The sequence below is a fragment of the Mytilus trossulus genome, chromosome 2 (genome assembly GCF_036588685.1).
Source record: "Mytilus trossulus isolate FHL-02 chromosome 2, PNRI_Mtr1.1.1.hap1, whole genome shotgun sequence".
In the NCBI taxonomy this organism is placed as follows: Eukaryota; Metazoa; Mollusca; class Bivalvia; order Mytilida; family Mytilidae; genus Mytilus; species Mytilus trossulus.
Window position 1 is genome coordinate 14,323,246 of NC_086374.1, and position 22,878 is coordinate 14,346,123.

General features: G+C 31.5%; 1 protein-coding gene across 1 annotated transcript; it reads left to right on the top strand.

Moving 5' to 3' along the window:
- The first annotated feature begins 689 nt into the window (after window positions 1-689).
- Window positions 690-22,656, top strand: LOC134705620 (uncharacterized). The gene is made up of 10 exons (XM_063564342.1): window positions 690-765; window positions 1,481-1,610; window positions 10,027-10,153; window positions 12,769-12,903; window positions 14,944-16,303; window positions 17,210-17,365; window positions 17,880-18,374; window positions 19,508-19,719; window positions 19,907-19,985; window positions 21,996-22,656. The coding sequence occupies exons 2-10, from the start codon at window positions 1,489-1,491 to the stop codon at window positions 22,385-22,387; spliced, it is 3,078 nt and encodes a 1,025-aa protein (XP_063420412.1). The 5' UTR covers window positions 690-765; window positions 1,481-1,488; the 3' UTR covers window positions 22,388-22,656.
- The last annotated feature ends 222 nt before the right edge of the window (window positions 22,657-22,878 follow it).

Genomic DNA, 22,878 nt, shown 5'->3' on the forward strand with positions numbered 1-22,878 from the left:
AGGGGCCTGTAGTTCAGTTGTGGTCGTTAGCTACTGTCTGTCATATGTGTTCTTCGAAAATGTTAACCCCTACAGACGCCACCTACTTGAAAGATTAACCATGAGTAGAAAGAAGAAAATGTAAACAAATGAATTTTCTATATCAGAGTGTCGGATATATGTCGAACACGCTATAAAGCACTTAAAAACTTTCAGTCATTAGTATCTTATGAATACACCCGAGAGAGAAAAATCAACCAGACTATGGAGCTCTGTGTATGATTAGTGGAGCGACAGAATGAACTTTTTCAGGAACTGTAATCATGCAACAATAAAACTAATATCTATTTAGCTTAATATGTATATGTCATCAATCTATAATCGAATGAACTTGTAAAACTCTCAGCCCCCTTTTTCTAGCCCACCCACTCCTGCACGAATACACTTTTCATGTCTTTTATGATAGCCAGAAATGATATCACAACAGCAATTACCATCATAGGATGTTACATTATGATGTTCTAAATAAATGTGATTTGAATTTACCAAGACGCACAATATTTAAATTTACCTGTTTAAATTATAATCAATGTTTTGACACCGTCACTTAATTGAAAGACTAATTTGTCAACCTCAGCGTCGAGCATATACCTTTTCGTAACATGTCTATTAATAATCTGTAAAAAAAACTCACAAATGTATAAAAGATTTACCTTTTAACAAATACTCTGAAGTGACAACTTAACACAAGAGGATTCGAAGCTATATGAAAACAGTCTTCAATTTGTAAGCATTTGATTAACTTTAAATTTGTATATTATTTTTCAAAGACTTCAAGTTATGGAGCATTTTAGTTGAAGCAATAATTTATTTCACAAAAGCGCATAAATTGCTTTTATATGATAAATAAAAAATACAGGGATAAAGAAATAATAAGAACTTTCTGAAGTAAAAATAATTTAATCTATCATGCTATATTTGAAACACATCAACGACATCTTTAAAATGCAATGACACAAGTCAAATATTTTTTTTATCTTTCTGTTTTTAATTATGGGTGTTTTGAGGATATGTAACAATTGATCCAATAATCTTTACGTTTTTCGACTTAAAATAATTGACAAGACCTAATATAGACAAATCGCCATACAAAATCACTTTTAATAAGATTAGAGATAGCTATTTATTTTTTTTATGTGTAATGGTCTACATTCTATATGTTTTTCTTTATCAGAAGTTTAATAGTTAAACTTCGGAAGTTCAGTTGTTATGGAGTTAATGTAAGACACATTCATACACGTAGTTTTGACAAAAAAACCCTGTGTAATACAATTTTATTTTCGTTGTTTAATTGAACGATTGAACGATTTGAAGATCTACTGAGTAACATAGTCCTGATACAAAACATATTAATTTATCTATCATAGAATATATTGTCAGCACAAAAAGAGTGTAAAAGGGTATTAATTATGTTAAACTGAATAAAACTGTTTTATTTCAGGTACAAAGATGTGCATGGAAATCTTCGTGAAACTTATTCTGTTCGGCCTGATTTTTACCCTCTTCTTTATACATCAGGGATCACTAGTTTTGTTGATAAGCCAAAGGAAATTGGAGTCAACAAACGAATGGTAGGAATTTATTATTTGTATTTTTCCCCTCTGGAAATCAATTGCTAATTACTTAATGTCGGTTAGTGCTGGAAACAGGTTTAATTTTTCGTAATGCTAAAATTTATCTACAATGTATCTGAACTTGTGCTTCGTTTATGGGGGCTAGAATTTGTCGTAATTTAACCACATGCTAGCCCTTGGTGCTAAATATTTTACCCCGAGCGGAAATGAGGTGTACAATATCAGCATAAAAAACTATGTTAAAATCATTATAAATTCATGTTCTAATGAATTATTTTTATTATAATAGGACAGGGAGAGCAACTTTAGATCGAAGCGATCTATGTGAACGGAAATGTTTGCTGTCCTTAATTAATCACACTATTTATATTGACGAAAATTACGCAGAAATCTCAATTAATAATTGACATTGGTAAACAATAGCATACTAAGATTGATGTATTTGACTATCTAACTATCATTTAACATAATATGACCATAATAGAAATTCTTATCATCGTATCTTTATGTTTTCATGTTTTGACGACTTTCAGTGTCCCCTTCTTGCATATTCCCGTAAAATCTAACATTCTAACGTATTGTTATGCATTTATTTTTCTACATTGGCTAGAGGTTTATGGGAGGGTTGAGATCTCATAAACATGTTTAACCCCGCCGCAATTTTGCGCCTGTCCAAAGTCAGGAGCCTCTGGCCTTTGTTATTCTTGTATGATTTTTAATTTTAGTTTCTTGTGTATAATTCGGAATTTAGTATGACGTTCATTGTCACTGGACTAGTATACATATTGTTTAAGGGGCCAGCTGAAAAACACCACCGGGTGGGGGAGTTTCTCGCTACATTGAAGACCCATTGGTGGCCTTCGGTTGTTGTCTGCTCTATGGTCGGGTTGTTGTCGCTTTGACACACTCCCAATTTTAATGCATCGTGCAAAAACGGATACGGAGTGGTAGTAGGAGAGGAACAGCCAAAACAAATCATGATATTGCCTTAAAGTTAACATATGAATATAATTTAATTTTACTTGGATTGTTTACAAGAATGTCATGTTAGAATACAGGTTTTGCATATGTCCGACTGGCACATATATTTCTTGATATCATAAAGTAACTACTTTCATATCCGTAGATATGGATATTTTAACACACTGAAGTACCCCAGTATACCCTGATGCGATACTTCAAGGTGTACAGGGTACTGAATGGTTTATCTACGTTCATATCCGTAGATATGTTTTGATGATTTTCCAATTTTTTATCAATTGTTACATTTTTTTGGATCATTATCGTAAAAAAAAATTCAGAGTTCCACAATTTGACTTTTTTCATACTTTTAAATAAGTTTTAAGAAAAAATGCATACTATTTCTACTTTTTTGTTATGAATGATTGAAACATACATATCTAAGAAATTTGAAAAGACAAAAATGATATGGGATGTACATGATTCCTGTAAAATCTATTAGTGTACCCCTCACCCATTTCCTCCAAATTTTGGCTTAAAAAAACACTGACTTGATTGGCCATAAAATTTGAAAACTGGATAACTCAAAAACTATTTATTGTTAATACACATTTTTTTCACAAAGTTATGTTTGATTATAATATTTTCAAAATTCATTGATATTTTCCACTTGTATCACATGTTTTAGAAGTAATTCCAGAATGAGATTTAAACGAGACTGAAACGTCAGAAGAATACATCCTTAAATACCCTTATCTACGGATATAAACGTAGATAATATCTACGGATATAAACGTAGATAATATATGTTATTCAAGTCTCAGACAGGGTATATACTGTGACATTCCCGGCTTAGAATTTGTAAGCCCTAAGCCGAAAATATCACAGTATATACCCTGTCTGAGACCAGAGTTACACATATATTATGGATTAACCCTGACTTAATGTTATTTTCTAGTGCAGGCATTTGTTGAACATTCACAATGCTGCCATGATGTATATTTATTCCATGTTTAGTGTTTCTTTATTATTTTGAGCAATCCGTTTAAATGCACCTTTTTTTTTATCTAACAATTTTTTCAATAAGTTTTTAGATTTCATATTTTGTGTTTGTATGTGTGTGTGGCTTTGTTTTTTACAACACATATATTGAAAAAAGCCAACCTGATATGTTCGGCATACTCGAAGGATTTTCTAATTTGCTGTGAACATAATTTTATCGCGTATGTAATAATTCATAATAAAACTTTTAATATTAAATTTTAGTATTAAAAGTATAAACTGCGTGATTTTGTATTAAAAATGTATTATTGACTGTAGCACGTCATTATGTTCCCTCTGTAAGTCACCAATGGGTCTTCAACGCATCGAACAATTCTTACTTCCGGAGGCAGCTTTGTCTGGTCTTAAACAATGACGTACACAAGTTTAGCCAAATCGATGCAACACTTGGCTCCGAAACATACAAAAAAATCGAGGTTAAAACAAGAATGTGTCCCCAGTACACGGATGCCCCACTCCCACCATCATTTTCTATGTTAAGTGGACCGTGAAATTGGGATCAGAACTCTAATTTGACTTTTAAATTAGAAAGATCAAATCATAAGATTATATATACTAAGTTTCAGGTTGATTGGACTTCAACTTCATAAAAATCGACCTCGACCAAAATTTTTACCTGAAACATATATGTTCACACTCTTTTAGGTCATTTTTTAGTAGCAATAAACAAAAAAAACTATGTTAATTGGACATGCTTTGATACTATATATGCCCTTGAATTTTTACTAGATAACATTTTTGTTCGCTTTGGGGATTCCGTATATCGTCAGATTATCGGAGTTCCAATGGGGACTAACTGTGCACCACTAATTGCGGACCTGTTTTTGTATTGTTATGAGTTACAATTTATGACAAAAATAAGCAGAGACCCATCGAAACAACATCTGATCAACAAATTTAATAATACTTTTAGATATTTGGATGATATTTTGGCTCTCAATAATGTCGACTTCAGTATGTATACTAATGAAATTTATCCTGTTGAACTTACTTTAAATAAAGCTAATACTAACAATGACCACTGCTCTTTTCTCGATCTTGATATCTATATCACTAACGGAAAGCTGAATACTAATATTTATGATGAAAGGGATGATTTTTCATTTCCTATCGTTAATTATCCGTTTTGAGATGATGACGTTCCCTTGTCACCATCTTACGGTGTTTATATATCTCAACGATTCGCTCGTGTATGTAACAATGTTTTAGATTTTAACGAGAGAAATTTATATTTACTGAAAAATTATTACACCAGGGTTTTCGATATCACAAACTAGTCAAAACATTTACTAAATTTTATCATTGGTATAAAGACATCATTCGTAAATATAGCTCAACATGCAGACTTCTAATACGTTCAGGTATTTCACATCCAATTTTTTTATGGAAATATTCCTTATAAAGCACAAAGGTGTCAGTATTCACCTCAGAAACTTACAAAACCTTTGAATAGACTTATTAAGAAGGGATATAATTACGATACTGTTGTCAAGTCATTAAAGAATGCATATTTTGGCGTTGATATTGAGTCACTGATAAGGTCTTTGCATCGGAACTAAACACGTTTATTCTGAAAACAATTGTTGGCAATGTGCGTATTGTTATGCGTTTACTTTTCTACATTGGTTAGAGGTATAGGGGGAGGGTTGAGATCTCACAAACATGTTTAACCCCGCCGCATTTTTGCGCCTGTCCCAAGTTAGGAGCCTCTGGCCTTTGTTAGTCTTGTATTATTTTAATTTTAGTTTCTTGTGTACAATTTGGAAATTAGTATGGCGTTCATTATCACTGGACTAGTATATATTTGTTTTAAGGGGCTAGCTGAAGGACGCCTCCGTGTGTGGAAATTTCTCGCTACATTGAAGACCTGTGGCGACCTTCTGCTATTGTTTTTTATTTGGTCGGCTTGTTGTCTCTTTGACAAATTCTCCTTTTCCATTTTAATGTAATTCTAATTGTGTAATTTCATTGGATCAAATCGCGTCATAAGTTTTTAGATATCATATTTTGTGTTTTATGTGTGTGTGGCTTTGTTTTTTACAACACATATGATTGACAAACCAACCTGATATGTTCGGCATACTTGAAGGATTTTCTAATTTGCTGTGAACATAATTTTTTCGCGTATGCAATAATTTATAATAACACTTTTAATATGAAATTTTAGTATTAAAGGTATAAACTGCGTGATTTTGTATTAAACATGTATTATTGACTTGAGCAAGTCATTATGTTCCCTCTGTGAAGCCTCTGACAATCCTCAGTGTTCTGTATAGCTTTTGACTACGCCACATAGTAACCGGTGTTATGATGACGTCTTTGAGATTCCAATTGGGGATAAAAACTTCGTTTATACCCCTGCAGTTTCCTGAACATATATACTGACATCTCTGTGTTGTTATCCAATCACAAACCTCGACACATTTGTAATCTGTAATAACAAATTATACCTAGTCTTAGTCAAAATCGGCCAATTATTTCAAATATATTTTTATTTATATAAATAAATGTCTTTTATTTACTCGCATACATATTTTAGGCATTAAGCTTAATGTCTGCACACTTTTTTTCTGAATTTAAGCTTGAGTCCTAGGATTTAAGACTAATGCCTAACAACATTAAGGCAACATACTTACTGCCTAGGAGTTAGCTTATTGTCAAGGATTTAAGTTTAATGCCTCATTTCACTTATTGCCGCTAACATATACACATAATAGGCGATGTTGGAAGACGTGCATAATGTCAAAATGAATTATATAGATACAAATTGTTTCGGCTAAAAGAAAACTAGTAAGATTTCCGCAGCTTTTTTGTATGAATTTGGGTACTCAGTGCAATGCGGATACTGTGATGTTATTAACCCCACAAACATTTTGTTTAAATATGCTGAAAGCACTTAAGAACACAGATGTCAGTGAACTAAATTTTAGATTTAATGCAACTCAAGACATTTTTTAACGATTAAAAGTAAAGTTGTTATATGTTATTAAATACAATTATATTACTTCACTCTGACTTGAATTAAATCTCTTGAATTAGAATTTTATTGGATCAGAATTTTAATAAAACACATAGCATAATCATTTATAACGAGCTATTTTTTAAGCTTCATTAGGAATACAATTAGCGGAATTCTTTCGCTGTCTTGAAGACCCATTGGTGGTGTACGGCTGTTGCCTGCTCCTTGGTTGGGTGTTTTTTCTTTGGCATATTCCTTATTTACATTCTCATTTTTTTTTAGCTGTTATTAAACTAAATTTTACTTCATGTATGACTCAAATTTGTGTAGATTATGAAATAAAGAATGGAAACGGGTAATGTGTCAAACAGTCAACAACCCGATTAAAGGGAAGAAAAATGCCCACGGTCACCAATGGGTCTTCAACGCATCGAAAAATTCTTACTACCGAAGTTTGCTTCGTCTGGTCTTAAACAATGACGTTTGCATGTTTAACCAAATCGATGCAAAACTCGGCTCCGAAGTATACAAATAAATCAAGGTTAAAACAAGAATGTGTCCCCAGTACACGGATGCCCACTATCATTTTCTATGTTTAGTGGACCGTGAAATTGGGGTGAGAACTCTAATTTGACATTAAAATTAGAAAGATCATATTATAAGAAACATATATCCTTAGTTTCAGGTTGATTGGACTTCAACTTCACCAAAAACTACCTCGACCAAATACTTTAACCTGAAACTGGACAGACGAACGAACGAACGGTACAGCAGACGGACGAACGGACGCACAGAACAGAAAACATAATGCCCCTCTACTATCGTAGGTGGGGCATAACAAAAATCACACAAGACTTGCAACAACTATACGTTTTTGAATTAGGACAGGAACAAACATTAGGCGAGATTAAACATTCATTGTAATTCTAATTTTGTAATTTCAGTGGATCAAATCGCGTCATAAGTGTACGTTACGTTAAAGGAATTTGGCGCGACCTTATAAGTTAAAAATTTCATGAACAAATGTTGATTAATCGTAAATCATATTTACAAATGAGATCATAAAAATGTCTTTCCAGTTTCTAGTTTAGTGATAGTAAAAGAAGAGCTAATGTTTTATCTTAGATTACTTTTAGTTTTTAACATATTTCTGTACCGTTAACGTTATTTGCCAAGTTTTTTTTCACATTATTCATTTGAAAGTACCTTCATAACGATTCTCTTAAAAAAAATCTGTTTTGCGAGCATGAGTGGTTGTTCAAATTGTCATTATAACTTAAACTGATCCTAGTTATCTTTAAAATCTAAGTGGTCCGATGTATCTTACGATTTTAAATCTCAATTTATTTCTAAAATTAGTCTTTTGATTGTAATCACTGAATTTATGTGAAAAAGTCTATAAAGATTAATTCACAGCTTCTGTCAACATAAAAATTGTCACAGAATAACAAAAGTAAAAGTATTATACCGCTGTGAAATGCTAAACAATTTCAGAAAAATATCAATTTTGAAAAAGTTACGTCATATTGATATAGCCGGGTAAAATGGCTATTCGACTATATGTAAACCAAGAAGGAAGATTTCGCTCCTAAAACTTTTATTTTAGCAGTCCGGTTAGACCGAACAACATACTCCAAACTAAATGTAAAATAACATACAAACAATAACAATATATATAAGCACAAGCAATTAAAGGATTAAGCAGATTAACAAATGACAAATTAAAAATAACAATAGATTAAAAGAGTAATTAGTGTCCGACACGTATTTGTAAATTATAGTCCAAACCGTCACAGAGAATAAATAATGAGATAAATAGAGTAAACGCATTTAAGACCTTTGTCCAAGATTATGACAAATAATCCGTGTAAAACACTTATGCCTAAATTTACGACAAAGTCTAGAATAATAAAATAAATGCAAAACCTAAATATACATTGAATTACTAAAATATTGTTAAAGAACTAATTTCATTGCAAAGTCCAAATTGTCCTGTCATATTATACACAGGTAAATGATGACAATTTTGTTGTTCAGTATATTTCTTCTTCTGTCTGTAAAATCGTCCGTTTAGGAATACCAAGAAATTTCTTGTTTATCTATTAAACTATAATATTTTGGTACATGTGTGGTGAATATCAACAATAAAACTATAAAATTGGTGCTTGATAAAACTTCGTGTACCTCATGCACAGGTGCCGGAAGTGTGATGTATACACAGTATAAAGGTTGCAGTCTTGTAATTAACTGCTCCATAGGTTTACATGCAAAACAGCTGATTTTTGAAAAAAGTAAAATAAAAAATGCTACATAGAAAAAAAAAATTCATGTTCATATTATGTATGTACTAATGTGAAATTGTGATTTAATCGGAAAAAGGGGGTCATGCCACGAAGAATAAAAAGTTCCGCAACCCTGAAGTCAAAACATTTTTTTCCTACTTTCTGTTTGCTATTTTTCCTAGGCCGCACCACTTCCAGTAAACATGATATCCTTCCACTTTCCTGGATTGATATCCCCAAAAGATAAAAGATTTTTTAAATGTCTATGTATATGTTTCAATTCAGCATTAACCTATAACAAACAGAAAAAATTGAGTTCAGAAGAAAATTCAGAAAAAAATGCACTATTTTGTTTCCCTCCATGTTTGATATGCACCGGAAACTGGACTTGTGATACAAGACTGGTACCTAAGACGAGAAAGGAAATAATTTTGATGTTCATAGTACGAAGAAGTAAAAATTAATAGTAATTCTAAACAATCAAAGCTGGTATATAGGCCAGATACAAGTTAACATTAAATAACAAAAAAGCATTACAAATAGTATCAATAGGTCAAATTAACAAGAAAATACGAGTTGAAAGTACTCGCAATTACTGACAGCTAGTTAAAATCTTGCATCAGAGACTTAAATCAACTAAAACATATCCCAGGGATTTAGTATTTTAATGTCATGATCAGCCAAAGAAGACATTATTTGTGCAATGCCAACATATATTATTTATCAACAGACAGAAGAAAAAGTTCGATGAGCTTTTACGGATCACATATAATTTTCGCGCTGAGATTCATAGCAATGCAGGAATAAATCTGTTATTATTATGTTTATTTTGTTCAAATATCGTTGTCAATATAATGGAACTTTATGTGACTGTCATACAAGTGAGAGGTTAAGCTAGCCATAAAATCACGCTTAACCCACCATTTTCTGTATAAGAAAATGCATAAACCAAGAAAGAAATATGACAGTTGTTATCCATTCTTTTGATGTGTTTGAGCTTTTAGTTTTGTCATTTGATCATGGAATTTCCATTTTGAATTTTCCTCGGATCTCGGTATTTTTGAAATTTTACCTTTTGATACTAGTAGCTGTTATTGTTTTACTATTATCACCATTATCATATACATGGTTTTTTTTTGTTATATTGCAGGAAATCGGTTACTTTGTTCATTGTATTTCTTCCATATGTTGCCTCGCTGTTATCCAACATATGGACATCATCATTTTCAACTGTAGAGAAATGGAAGAGCTGGCCCCATTGGGGGTCGCTTCTATTGGTATGGTTTTTAAAAGTTTATTTATGATTCAGTTCTCAAGAATTTTTGTTTTATTCTTTTTCCCCAATTGCGTTTTTGTATCTGACTCATTACAGGTTTATACAGAATAGTTCAGGTTAATCATGTTTGAGGCCCCCATTCTTCCTAACATAGGATAGCCGTGTAACATCAATATAAGGACTTTAAAACAGATTGTCTGTTGTATGATCTACTGTCATACTTAAGTATTTTTTTGGGCAATACAATTTACATCTACCAATTGTGTACTAAGAGCAAACCTACCAATTGTGTATTAAGAGCAAATCTACCAGATAACAATTCAATAGGCTCGAAATGCTATGTTATCATATTGACCTGTTATTTGTGCATACATGATACTAAACTTCATGACAACAACTCTCTGTGCAAACTATTTCAAATCATACTAAATATTATTCGTTTTATAAAGTGCTTTCTATTCTGAAGATATAATTGAATAGAAGGCAAATTTAGCATTTTAGCCTGATTAATATCAATGTGTATCATCATATAACTGATGTATGATAAGGTTATGTTGCAATACTGAACGTGAACTTTAAGAAATGTTAATACATGAGTTTAAACAAATAATCTTTAATTCGCTCACACTTGTCCAAATATCTTAAATATACAAACCTGTCAACATGTTTTAAAGGGGCAAAAGCATATGATCGCCATTTTTTTCTTCTCAAATTATGATAAGATATACAGAATATTAAAACGAAATATTTCCGCAAATGATGTTGCCAGTACTATATTCATTCAATGTTGATAAAATAGTTTGGATTGACTTGTAGTTAAGCAGGTGCTAGTAAACTTTAGTGGTATTTCTCTTATTCGGAATTTTCAATAATCCCCCTCTGAAATCACCATGAAAGAAAACAAAAATAACGTGCACAATTACAATATCGACAAAGTATCTTATACACGTTTTAATCATTTAGTGATTGAGAAGAAGGTACGAACCTCAGGTTAATGACTTATATAATTCGACAAGTTCAAACTTTAAAAATTATTTAATGAATAAAACAGCACTGTGCCTACAGGTGTGGCAGTTTTAAATATGTATTACATTAGATATTATTCAAACTAAAGTCCTTGAAAAGTTCACTCTTATATAAATTCAATCATCCAAGCACTGACAATCCAAGTGTTAATCAAAATATATCAACAATTTAAAAAACTTTTTTTTTATCTTCGAATAGCCTTAATATTTAAAACAAACCCCCTTACAAGTTATACCTGTGCATGCTTTTCACGAAATTAGTGAGCTCCATATACCCGTAAATTCCGCATTCCGGGTCTAATTTATTCTATCATTACTTACTCCTTTTCTTGATCTTTACACCCCTTATAGGGTCACCAAACTTTCGTAGGTCGATAAGTTCCACCACCAAAACAATAAACGACAATACTGAAAATTAAAAAAAAGATGATACAAAAACATTAAAATTCCGTTTTATATATCATTTACAGCGTCACATGATAGCTTATTATGCGCTGATTTATGGTTTCAAGACAATTGTTTCAAGAATGGATGTAGTTTGTTACTTCCGATATGAAAGATAAATGACTTATTTGATAGTTTACTTGACATTGATTCAAAAAATATATGGTTTTATATACTTGGAAATGACACAATACCGTTACTATATCATGTGACCAATGTTTCTTCTTTTTAAAGACAACAATCGGAAATAATTGTACATTCGTGGCCTGTAGTTTTGAAAACATATTCTGTAACATAATTATATGGTTATATTTTTCACAACTTATTCCGAGGTTACTAATGAACTAGTTCTTATGGAACGACTATTAAACTAGGGGAAGGGGGATCTTCTTTTCCTTAAAAAAATTAATTTTGATTCCCCCAAAAAAGTTTTCTGGTCAAGCAGATGACCAAAACAATCTGAAAGCAGATTTGCTCCATATCTTATATTTTTAATTTTGGAGAGAAAAAAATATTGAATGCGTCTAATAACTTTTAAATAAGTTTGTTTTTGACTTGGAAAAAAACCCGTAACACTCATTCGCTTTTGAAGTTAAATGATTGAGATTTGAATATTTGAAAATAAATTTGATAGTCTACAGTACAAGAAAAAGTACGATTTAAATCAAATTTAAAATCTAAGTGGTCCTTTAAATTGAGCTGTGTGATCATTTGAAAACGGAAACTTAAACATTTGGCAAGGAACATAGACGGCAGACGTTCGTGAATACCGAGAAAACTTGAAATTTCAAGCAAAACAACAGGTTATTTTGTTTCAATTTACATCGTAACATCCTTATGAAACATTTGCATAGTAATGTAATATTAAATAAAATAAAATTACCGCAATTTACTCTTCTCTAAAATAACAACCTGATCATGGAAGGGCAATGTACTAGTATACAAACCTAAAATGATTTCTTTATGCTTTATAAGATTTTTTTTTTAATTAAAACAGTGTATTTTAGGAACTCTAATTCGGTTATAGTTTTAGTTCTTTGTATTGAAATTTCATTCTTTATCTAAGCATTATTGTAAAAGTAAAATGTTATGTATCTATGATATTTTTGAATTGACCATACATATAAAAACAAATGTATCTTTTAAGGGTGTCATATCTTCCGTTGCTGAGAGTTATATGTTGACTAGTTTAGTTTGGAGTTATCTGTGGAGAATACCAGGATTTCTGTTATTAGGTGTGTTAAACTCAGGAATGATGTTTTCTTTGTTTTCAACTCGAATGGTAAGATAATAAATGTCATAAAAGCATGCAGTTAATGTTATTGTTAGTTTATTTTTATGACACCGCCTTAGCAGTGGGAGCAATTAGGTTTACCCTTGTCCGTCTGTTCGTTCATATGTCTTATTTTAGTTCGCCTCAACCAAGTGTTATAAAACTTGTATATAATGTTTCTTACAACAAAACTCAGATGATCATGTTCGAATTTTTCTGTTCTATGAGTTATGCTCGTAATAACGTTATATGCAAGTGGTGGCATCATCTGGGTTCCATGGACACATACTCCATTTATTTGAACATAACGTCGGCTCCTTTTGTTTATTATTTTAATCATCTTTCATTAATCTTGGACGTAATGATAGTATTGAGTTATTATTTACTTGTAAAAAAATAATGGAAGCTAATTGTTGTATTTGTTATATATGAGATCATATGAGTGTGTTCTTTTGTTTATAGAAGATACAACATTCACATATCTTTTTATAGCTTGATACTGTCCCACTGACTTTTTACACATATCTTTTTATAGCTTGATACTGTCCCACTGACTTTTTACACATATCTTTTTATAGCTTGATACTGTCCCACTGACTTTTTACACATATCTTTTTACAGCTTGATACTGTCCCACTGACTTTTTACACAGATCTTTTTTTCCTGTAAACTGTATCGGTTTAAATTTTAAATTTAAGATACAAACATGTCAATAAATAGTTTTAATTACTATTGTGTATCTCTTTTAATGTTATGTTATTCCACGATCAATGTTAAAAAAAAGAATAAGACCGGTAAAGATTGCCACATATGCTACGTCATTTCCAATTATTTGGTTAAATGTGTTGTTCGTCTTGGTTGTTTGTTGTCTTATTGATATATCGCTTAAACTTCATATGATCATAAATTTTTTTCAAATAAAACAGTGTTAACCATACACTCGATCAATATACTTTTAAAGCATTTTAAATCCTACGATTAGTTGCCCAGCAATTAGATGGGAAAGTTTGAGTAGCGTGGTTCAAAATCAAGAATCTAGTCCACAATAGCATGATGCTAAATCCATGAATGGTAATATTTGTTCATCCTGGAAGACCATACATTGTTGTTTATTATTTGTAAATCGTTTAATGTTATGTTTCTTTCTATCTTGTGTATTTATGTTTACGGAATTTCCAATTTTCCTCCGCAAAACAGTTGAAAACAAAATCAGTTGTCCAACAATAAATATTTTGAAACACACAATTGAGCAAACCAGTAACACCCAAAGTTCAATAGTTAAAAATCACTAATATCGGATAGAAGGCGCTAAACGACTCCGACTCAATCGAATAAAATCACGGCCTGAACTTATATGTTGAAAACAATAAACTCGGACAATAAACGAAAACACAATATTACATTCAGCAAATAACGACTACCACAGAATGAGAATCTTCTGACTTATGACAGATTCATACAGAATGGTTCAGGGTAATCATGTTTGAGGCCCCCACCCCTTCCTAACATAGGTCAGCCGTGTAACATCAATGCAAGGACTTTAAAAATCAGACTCATCAGAATGACAAAAAGCAAACAAAAAAAGTAACAAAAAGTCTTAACATACAAAGCACCGATCTGAAAGTATACAGCGACGAGCTCAAAGTCAATAAAAAAGGGAATCGATTTTGATTGTATTACTTATTATTATACATATATTTTTCATAAACCTAGGTAATTTTGTTTTTGTTTCAGAAAAACAGCACAAAAACTAGTAGTTTTATACTCATACTATTGGTATTACTGTTTATAAGCTGTATAATTGCTTGTTTTGTATTGCTGGTGACTGCAGACAGAATGACGGCAAAAGAATCTGGATTAACTTTTTTCTTCCTGATCATAATATCAATAATTATTACTCCTAAATATCAAACATTTATACATACAACAAATGGCAGAGGGACTCAGAATTCCGCTTTGCTATATATTATTCTGAAAATGCTAACTTGTGCGTGTTCAGTTTACTTTTTTCAACGAACATCTAGCACGAATGAATTGATTTCATTGAAGTTATTTTTCGAGACTTTGTATTTTCCGAATATAAAAAATCTTTGTTTATGTGTTATGATCTTGCTATCTTCATTTCTGTGTCAGAGTGTTAAGTACTTCAATGCCAGAACTAAAGTTGGAAGATGTGTTGTACACTTTCCAATATATTTGTCGGCAATTATAATGTCATTTTCACTGGTATTAACGTCCTCTTCAGTAATTAATATATCCCATAACTCTTGGGCTAGTACTCTAGGTTTACACTCTGAAGGAATCAAAGTTGGTGCAGATAATATTGCATTGTATGGAACTGTTGCGGGACTACTTATTCTACCGATATTGCTGGATATATTGAATGACAGAACAATACTGCCTAGCGAGTTCAGTATGTATGCAGCCGTTTTAACAACACAGCATTTATTAAGTAGGACCTATAATACAATAAAAGCAACACCATTTAACAAATCCGCTAATAATAAAAGAAATATCAGACGAGTATTTATATGTACTACAATGTATCAGGAATCCCATATAGAAATGGACAGATTACTGGCTAGTATAAGAAATGTTTCGGTTTCAAAGCTTTTGAAAAGAGAAAATGTCATTTTAGAATCCCACATATTTTTAGACAATGGCGCTGATGGACAAAATATTAAGCAGTTCGGTCTCCAGTTACTGGGCTTAATTGAAGAAAATCTAATCACAGATAAAGATGAAGGAGTCATGTTATTTACCCCATACGGAATACAGCTTTCGTGGAGGATTAACAATGAAATGCCATTATTTGTTCACTTAAAAGATATTTCAAAGGTCAATGCAAAAAAGCGTTGGAGTCAGGTTATGTACATGAAGTATGTTTTGAACTATCGGTCGTCTAATTTTCGGAAGTCATCTGAAAATTTGTCAAATAATTCCTCCTTCGCAAGTTTGTTTTCAGTGGAATCTTTGGATTCTTCTAATGGAAAATGCAAACCCAATCGAAATTATTTGACAGTTCCTTACAACAAATACAAGCCACTGACAAAAGATACAGAATATGAGAATACCAGTGTTGAAACGAAGACGACAATGTTCCCTTACGTCGAAATATTTATAGGCGATACAAGCGCAATTGAAAACCTTTCAGTGAAAAATGAATTATCAAACAGTATATACACCATAGCAGATTCACGACACATTTACCATGAAGACTTTGCATTTGATTGCGAGGATTATATTCTGGCAACAGATGCAGATATGACTTTTGTGGATACAAGTATTATGGATGTTCTACACATGTGTGAATCTGACCCAAATGTTGGGGCGGTCTGTGGTAGGACACGCCCAAAAGGTGTTCATGTTCACCCCATTGTTTGGCTACAGATTTTCGATTATGCTAAAGGTAAATTTGTGTATAAAAATGAATATGTTGACCTTAGTGTTAAGAGTAATGTCCGAGATATATATATATACATATGTATATAAATCGTTATTTACATAATATATAAAGAATGCAAGTCATCAACTTTTATAAATGGTGAATGTTTCACAGTTTCTCCTTTTTTATAAAAACTGAAACAAAAATTAGAAAAAGGCATAACTTTCCCTTAACCACTATATATTTTTTAATTTTGGAATGAAGTTAAGGTAAGTTATTGGGAAGAATTATTACCATTTCCTTATAGTAACTACAGTTTTTGTTAATAGTTAGGGTTCGACATGTCAACCAAAAGTGTATCACGTGACTTGGCGATGTCTATCATTGCAGTGCAATAGTGTAAATAGCTCAATTTAAATAGGATCAGATATTGTATATAGTCTTTTCACAATTTCACAATTCGTTCAAGCATTTACTATGGTCTATCATTGCAGTGCAATAGTGTAAATAGTTCAATTTAACTAGGATCAAATATCGCATATAGTCTTTTCACAATTTCACAATGTGTGCAAGCATTTAATATGGTTTACAGAGTAAACATTCTGTTATATATTTTACACTTGTTTTTTAAACATGTACCATTAGAAGAATCATTATTAAATTAGACTTTTTAGCAGTGACTTTCCGAGTAAAAAAATAGCCTCGGATGAGGACAGTTTGCAGACCATTAGGGGATGCGAACTGTGTCGTCATCTTTGGTCTGAAGATTCGCTGATACAATACATTTTTTTTGGAAAAATATCATGGTATTTGCAAGCTTATTCGAGTTCATATATTGTTTTGAGTACTTCCTATTCTTATTATTTCTCTACATTAACATCATTCTGGTATCCTTTCTTTCAAAATTAACACGCGCTATTGTACTTTCAGATTTCTGGACAATTAAAAGTTCCCAGAACATTATTGGTTCAGTTATGTGTTGTCCAGGATGTTTCAGTATGTATAAACTGAATGCTGTTAGGGAAATCGTTGACGAATATTCAAGACCAGTAGAAAATATGGAAGATATTTTTACAAAAGACAACGGTAAAAAAAATGTTTCCTTTTTTTAGTTCATATTTGCATTATTTAATATTTCAGAATTCTTCATGTTCTTCGCGTATATATATTTCCGTAAAACAGTACATTCGACTAAACGTATTCTTCATATATTTAAATTTTTAACTAGTTGATTCTTACATACCATACATTTACATTGACTTCACTCAAACATTTTGAAGATTTACTGCATACATACTTAGTTTAGTGTGATGTCCATTTTTTTGAACTAGTTCAATTTTATTCAGGGGCCAGCTGTGGACCACCACCAGCTGCGGGATTGTCACGCTGCGTTGAAGATTCATTAGAAGCCTTCTGCAGTTGTCAGCTATTTGGTCGGGTTGTTGTCCCCATGTCCATTGTCAATTTTATTATTTATACTTATTTACTCACCAGTTTCTTAGATCCATCAATAAAGAAAATAAATGATATTGTATTAAACAAGACAAATAAACGTTGACGTGCTTTAAATATGATAAGTATATTCAATTGATTATTTCAGGTGAAGATAGATGGATGTGCACACTATTGATGTTGAAAGGATGGAAATTAAGATATTCCAGTAATGCTAGAAATACTACGTTCTGTCCAGAAGATACGTATGAGTTCATGAAGCAACGTCGAAGATGGTTACTGTCAGATTATGCAAACGCCATATTGGTCATTCGGAAACTCAAAGCCTTGCTATCAACAAACGATGCATTTTCTGTTCTTTATGCCTTCTTCTTGGTGGAAATATTTCTTATAATGGTTCTCTACCCTGGGTCTACAATCGTAATGATGTGTCTCGGTTTGGAATTGGCGACTGGTGTCTCTGTCATCTTTGCAACACCTGTCACAGTTGCCATAGTTGTTGCCTACTGTTTGATGTTACTCAGTAAGGTTTCCCCAACAGTACAGTTGATAATGACAAAGATTTTGATCATGGTCTTTGGAGCAGGAACAGTCTATGTATTTGTAGCTTCTACTGTTATTATATTTAAAGACTTAGCAGAAGGTAAGTGCAACACGTGTATTTTGGTATTGTTTAACTTGCTTACAATAAAAAAAACAATTGTGTAGTTTGTGAATAAACATATGAGGGGAGTGATAAATAAAATGAAAAGAGGATATTAAAGTTTTTCTGAACTGTGTATTGCATTAGACATGATTATAGAAAAAAAATGCTTATTTTAAGCACATGATAGGACCGGTTCGCTTACACAAACCATAACGGCAACACATGTCCTCACACATATTTATTGTACATTGTTTGAAAGTAGTATTGTAAGCTGAAAACTCGCTGCGATAAAGGAGTAGGCCCGGTCCGGTAAGGACCAATGTTAGCCTCAAATTTGAGGTTCGTCTGACGAAAGATTTTGGAACTTTTTAAACACTTTTAAAAGTGTCTATCTCAGCTGATTAAATTAGTTTCTGCGAAAGAGTTGAACTGATTTAGTCATTAATAACGCTCCAATTCAAGCTTAAATATGAAAAATCTATCAAATATGCCAAACATATCACTTATAAGATGTTTTTGTCCCAAAAATGAAAGTGGCCGCATTTATGTTCATCCTCAACCTTTCTATATGTTATGTATAATCATCAAATACAACTTACATTTCAATATCAAGAATGAACACAAATGCGGCCATTTCCATTTAAGACCGTCTAAAATTTAACTTAAATGCAATTTTTTTTTAAGAGTTCAGTAATGACTTAGTGATGCTAGTACCCGATATATGTACATTGTATTGTCAAAATAATCCCATATTTATGTAGCATAAGCAGCCTACTTTCCAATAAATAACTAAAAGTTTATATTAATTTGAACAATTTTGTAAAACTGCTGTATTTTTTGGGCCAAAAAGGGGTCGTACTGGACCTACTCCTTCAAAATGGAGTGTCAAAGATCTGTAGTAAATCTCTCTCAACCAGAAAAGACTTGTGCATTTAAAAACATGCCTGACTGATGAGATTTGAATGAACAGCGAATGCATCATGCGTTATGTATATGGACCTTGTATACCATTAACATAAGATAATTGCACCAAACGTATTTTTAATTTAAAGGACCAGTAAATGTATATTAATGATAACATATATCAATCTGCAGTATATTTTATAATTTTTTATACTTCCACAAACTAGGCTTCCAAGATGGACATTTTGAGCACGCAGAAGGTATTTTGGTAATGCTAATGTTTGGTAGTTATATCTATGGAGCTATGCTATACCCAACAGATATATGGATACTGATAACGGGTGTCGTCTATTTGTTCTTTATACCGTTTATGAATATGATACTACCTCTCTACGCTATGTGTAACATTGTGGACCAATCATGGGGAACACGTGATAATGTAAGTACAATTGAAACACTTGATTTGATTACATTTTTCGAAAAGATTTTTATTTCAATCATCTATGATTACACACATTTTATACCACAATTTAAAGTAAGGTTTTAATACAAACACAAATACATTAGAATCGTTTGAATACTCTTTTTGTAACGCATATGATAATACATGTATTTTTATGTTGTAGCAAACTGCCACTGTACCAAAATTTCTCCACCTACCTAAAATTAAACGAAAAATGAAGAAACGACGAAAATTTAAACAAGGTACATATGTTTGATATCTTCAAATGTATTTTATAATACAATGTCTTGTCAAAGCATACATGAAATACTCTTAAGATTACCCCTAGCATTCAACGGAGTTAGTGTTGCTCAGTCTTTTGTGATTGTTTGTTGGTCTTTGACTTTTTAGCCATGTCGTTGTCAGTTTATTTTCGATATTGAATGTCCGTCTGTGATCTTTCGTCTCTCTTTTTCATTTACTCGTATTGTTACTATGCTTTCTGCTAATAAATTAGAATTTATATTAAAAAAATGATAAAGAAATAAAATTAATCTACAATGTCTCGTGGTTCAGGTTAGACTAATTTTGCAGTATTGTGTATGACTGAATGAGAAATGGCAATGATGAAGACTTTATGATTGGTATGAATGATCTTGGTAAATCCAGGTTTTTTATAATGTCTTTATGTTTTCGTTTTTTTTTAATTCAAATTTCATATGAAGTCCTGTTGAGGTGTCTTAATTAAAGTCCATAGATTTTGTGTTACTAATTTGTCTAAATGAAAATTCTTATCATGTTTTTTTTTTCTTTCAAAAATATTCAAAAAGTATGGGTTACCGGATTTCACGCTACAGGTTGGGCAAACATTGTCAAATTTTGCATAGATTAGGCATGAAAAATCTAATTTTGCATAATAAGTAAGTGTCCGTTTAAACTTCGGATTTTTTAAAAAGATAATCTTAGGTGGTAATTGGCAAAACTTTATGGAGTCTTTGGTCCTCAATACTCTTCAATTTCTTACTTCATTAGGCCTTAATAACTTTTGTTGATTCCAACGTCACAGATGCGTCTTTTGTAGACGAAATGCTCGTATGGCGCAAAGACAAAATGTGAATCCTGTTATCTATGATGAGTTTATTTAAAAGTAAATAGACCATCAGAATTGTATATTGTTACGATTTATATTTTTTGTAGTGCAGTTGCTTTGCTTCTTTTAAGTCCCTTCAAACAGGCAAACAAATACAAGTGGGTGCCTTTCACGTTCTTTGCACAATGTAGAAAAGTGATGAAACAATATTTTCATTAAACTTTTATAACATATTAGTGTAAATTAAAAATGTCTTAAGGCGTTTTAATTTACACTAATATGTTTACATGTACATTATGCAAACATGTCTTTTCGGTATAATTATTGGATCCCAGTATAAATCATCCGAGGGATAGGGAAACGCTAGAATTATATCAAAAGAATTTCAATCTAATTAAAACCCGATCTCTCATCGCTCCCGTTTTCTGCTAACGATGATTAAGAACATTTGTAATGAGGATATTATAATAATAATAATAATACTTTATTCAGAAGCAATACAGGTTATAGAATATACAATTTTACAATATTTTTTGAATGCATCAGCGAAATATAAATACAACAATTATACAATACATGCATGGCGGAGAATGAGACAAAAATTCATATGATAAATAAATAATACAACTACATATTACGAATTTTTTCAATATTAAACAAAAATTTACCTAAATTATTAAGTTCTTTTACATTGTGAACTGATAACAACTGTATAAGTTTAAAAGTGGATGGATATTGCCAATAATATTTCTTAATGTATAGTTTTCTTACATCACTATATCTATTACATTCTAGAATAACATGGTATTCATCTTCTACAATATTGTTAGTGCACATAGTACAAAATCTATTTTCTCTATCTACATTGTAATATCTGCCTGTTTCTATATTGAGGATATGTGCGGAGATACGATATTTACATATAAAAGGTTTATATATTTGATTAACAGGTCTATCTAAATAAAACTGCAGTATATCTGTGTCATATATATATCTATAAAGTATACATTTTGATGAATTATTAAAAAAAGAATTAGCATCAGCAATAAAGGTATCTTTCATTATAACATGCATGTTTTTTCATTGGACAGGTTTTGATTTAAAAAAAATTACATAATCATTTTTCTTTTCGTTTCGTTGAATTGTTGGTCGCATTTTAATGAAATGTTTTTGTTTTTTTCAGTTGACACTACGTCACTTAGAAGTTTGAGTGCTTCATCTGTTAGTTTGAGTGACTTTAACCAAACTGAATTTGAATTCTGGGAGGAACTCGTCTCCAACGTTGTCGGATCGACCGCATCAAAGGGACTATCAAACGAAGACAGAATATCAGGATTGACAAGATTGAGAAAGAAGGCGTTATTGTTATTTTCTATTGCTAATCTAATTGGTATTATAGCGCTTGTAGGTCTTTATGCGTTTTTGTTACAGACTTTTAATAGTAAATCCACATTTTCCATTGTAATGGCAGTAGCTCTAGGGTTATCGCCCATTATTCAAATATCCGGTGGTACTGTGTACAGAATTGATGATACCTTAAATCGTATAGGTCGATGGGTTAATAATATAACTTAGAATTGAAGAAATTAGCAAAAATATTAGGATATATATGAGTATATTGTACTGATTGACGTATTTTGTAACATATTGATTACTTTTATCATTCATATTGAATTTCAACTGTCTTCTTATCGAGTAAAATTTTATCTTCATTTGTGGAAAAAGACACTATCAAAATAAAACACGAATACATAATCTTGAATATTTCAGTGAACCCGGTAAAACAAAGTCTTCCAAACATTTATTGGGGAAATGTTTCTGTGATAAACTATATGTGAAATATTTGTATAGTTCTTTATTTTGAATTTCTTTACCTCATACAATAATATATATGCATTAGTGTCAGTGCTAATATCAAATAATAATTAAAAAACAAACAAAGACAACAAATAACAACTATCTTTAAAAAAGATATGCTACGTATTTAAATTTGAGTACATGTTTAAAACTATCATTTCGATAACTTTCACAGAATCAGAAGCACAATGAATTAATGATGCAGGACC

Bases quoted from the DNA above. Each gene is read 5' to 3' on its own strand.
- LOC134705620 (XM_063564342.1), top strand. From the start codon at position 1,489: ATGTGCATGGAAATCTTCGTGAAACTTATTCTGTTCGGCCTGATTTTT. The intron at 1,611-10,026 runs GTAGGAATTTAT...GTTATATTGCAG, and splicing joins TTGGAGTCAACAAACGAATG to GAAATCGGTTACTTTGTTCA. The intron at 12,904-14,943 runs GTAAGATAATAA...ATTTCATTGAAG, and splicing joins CTTTGTTTTCAACTCGAATG to TTATTTTTCGAGACTTTGTA.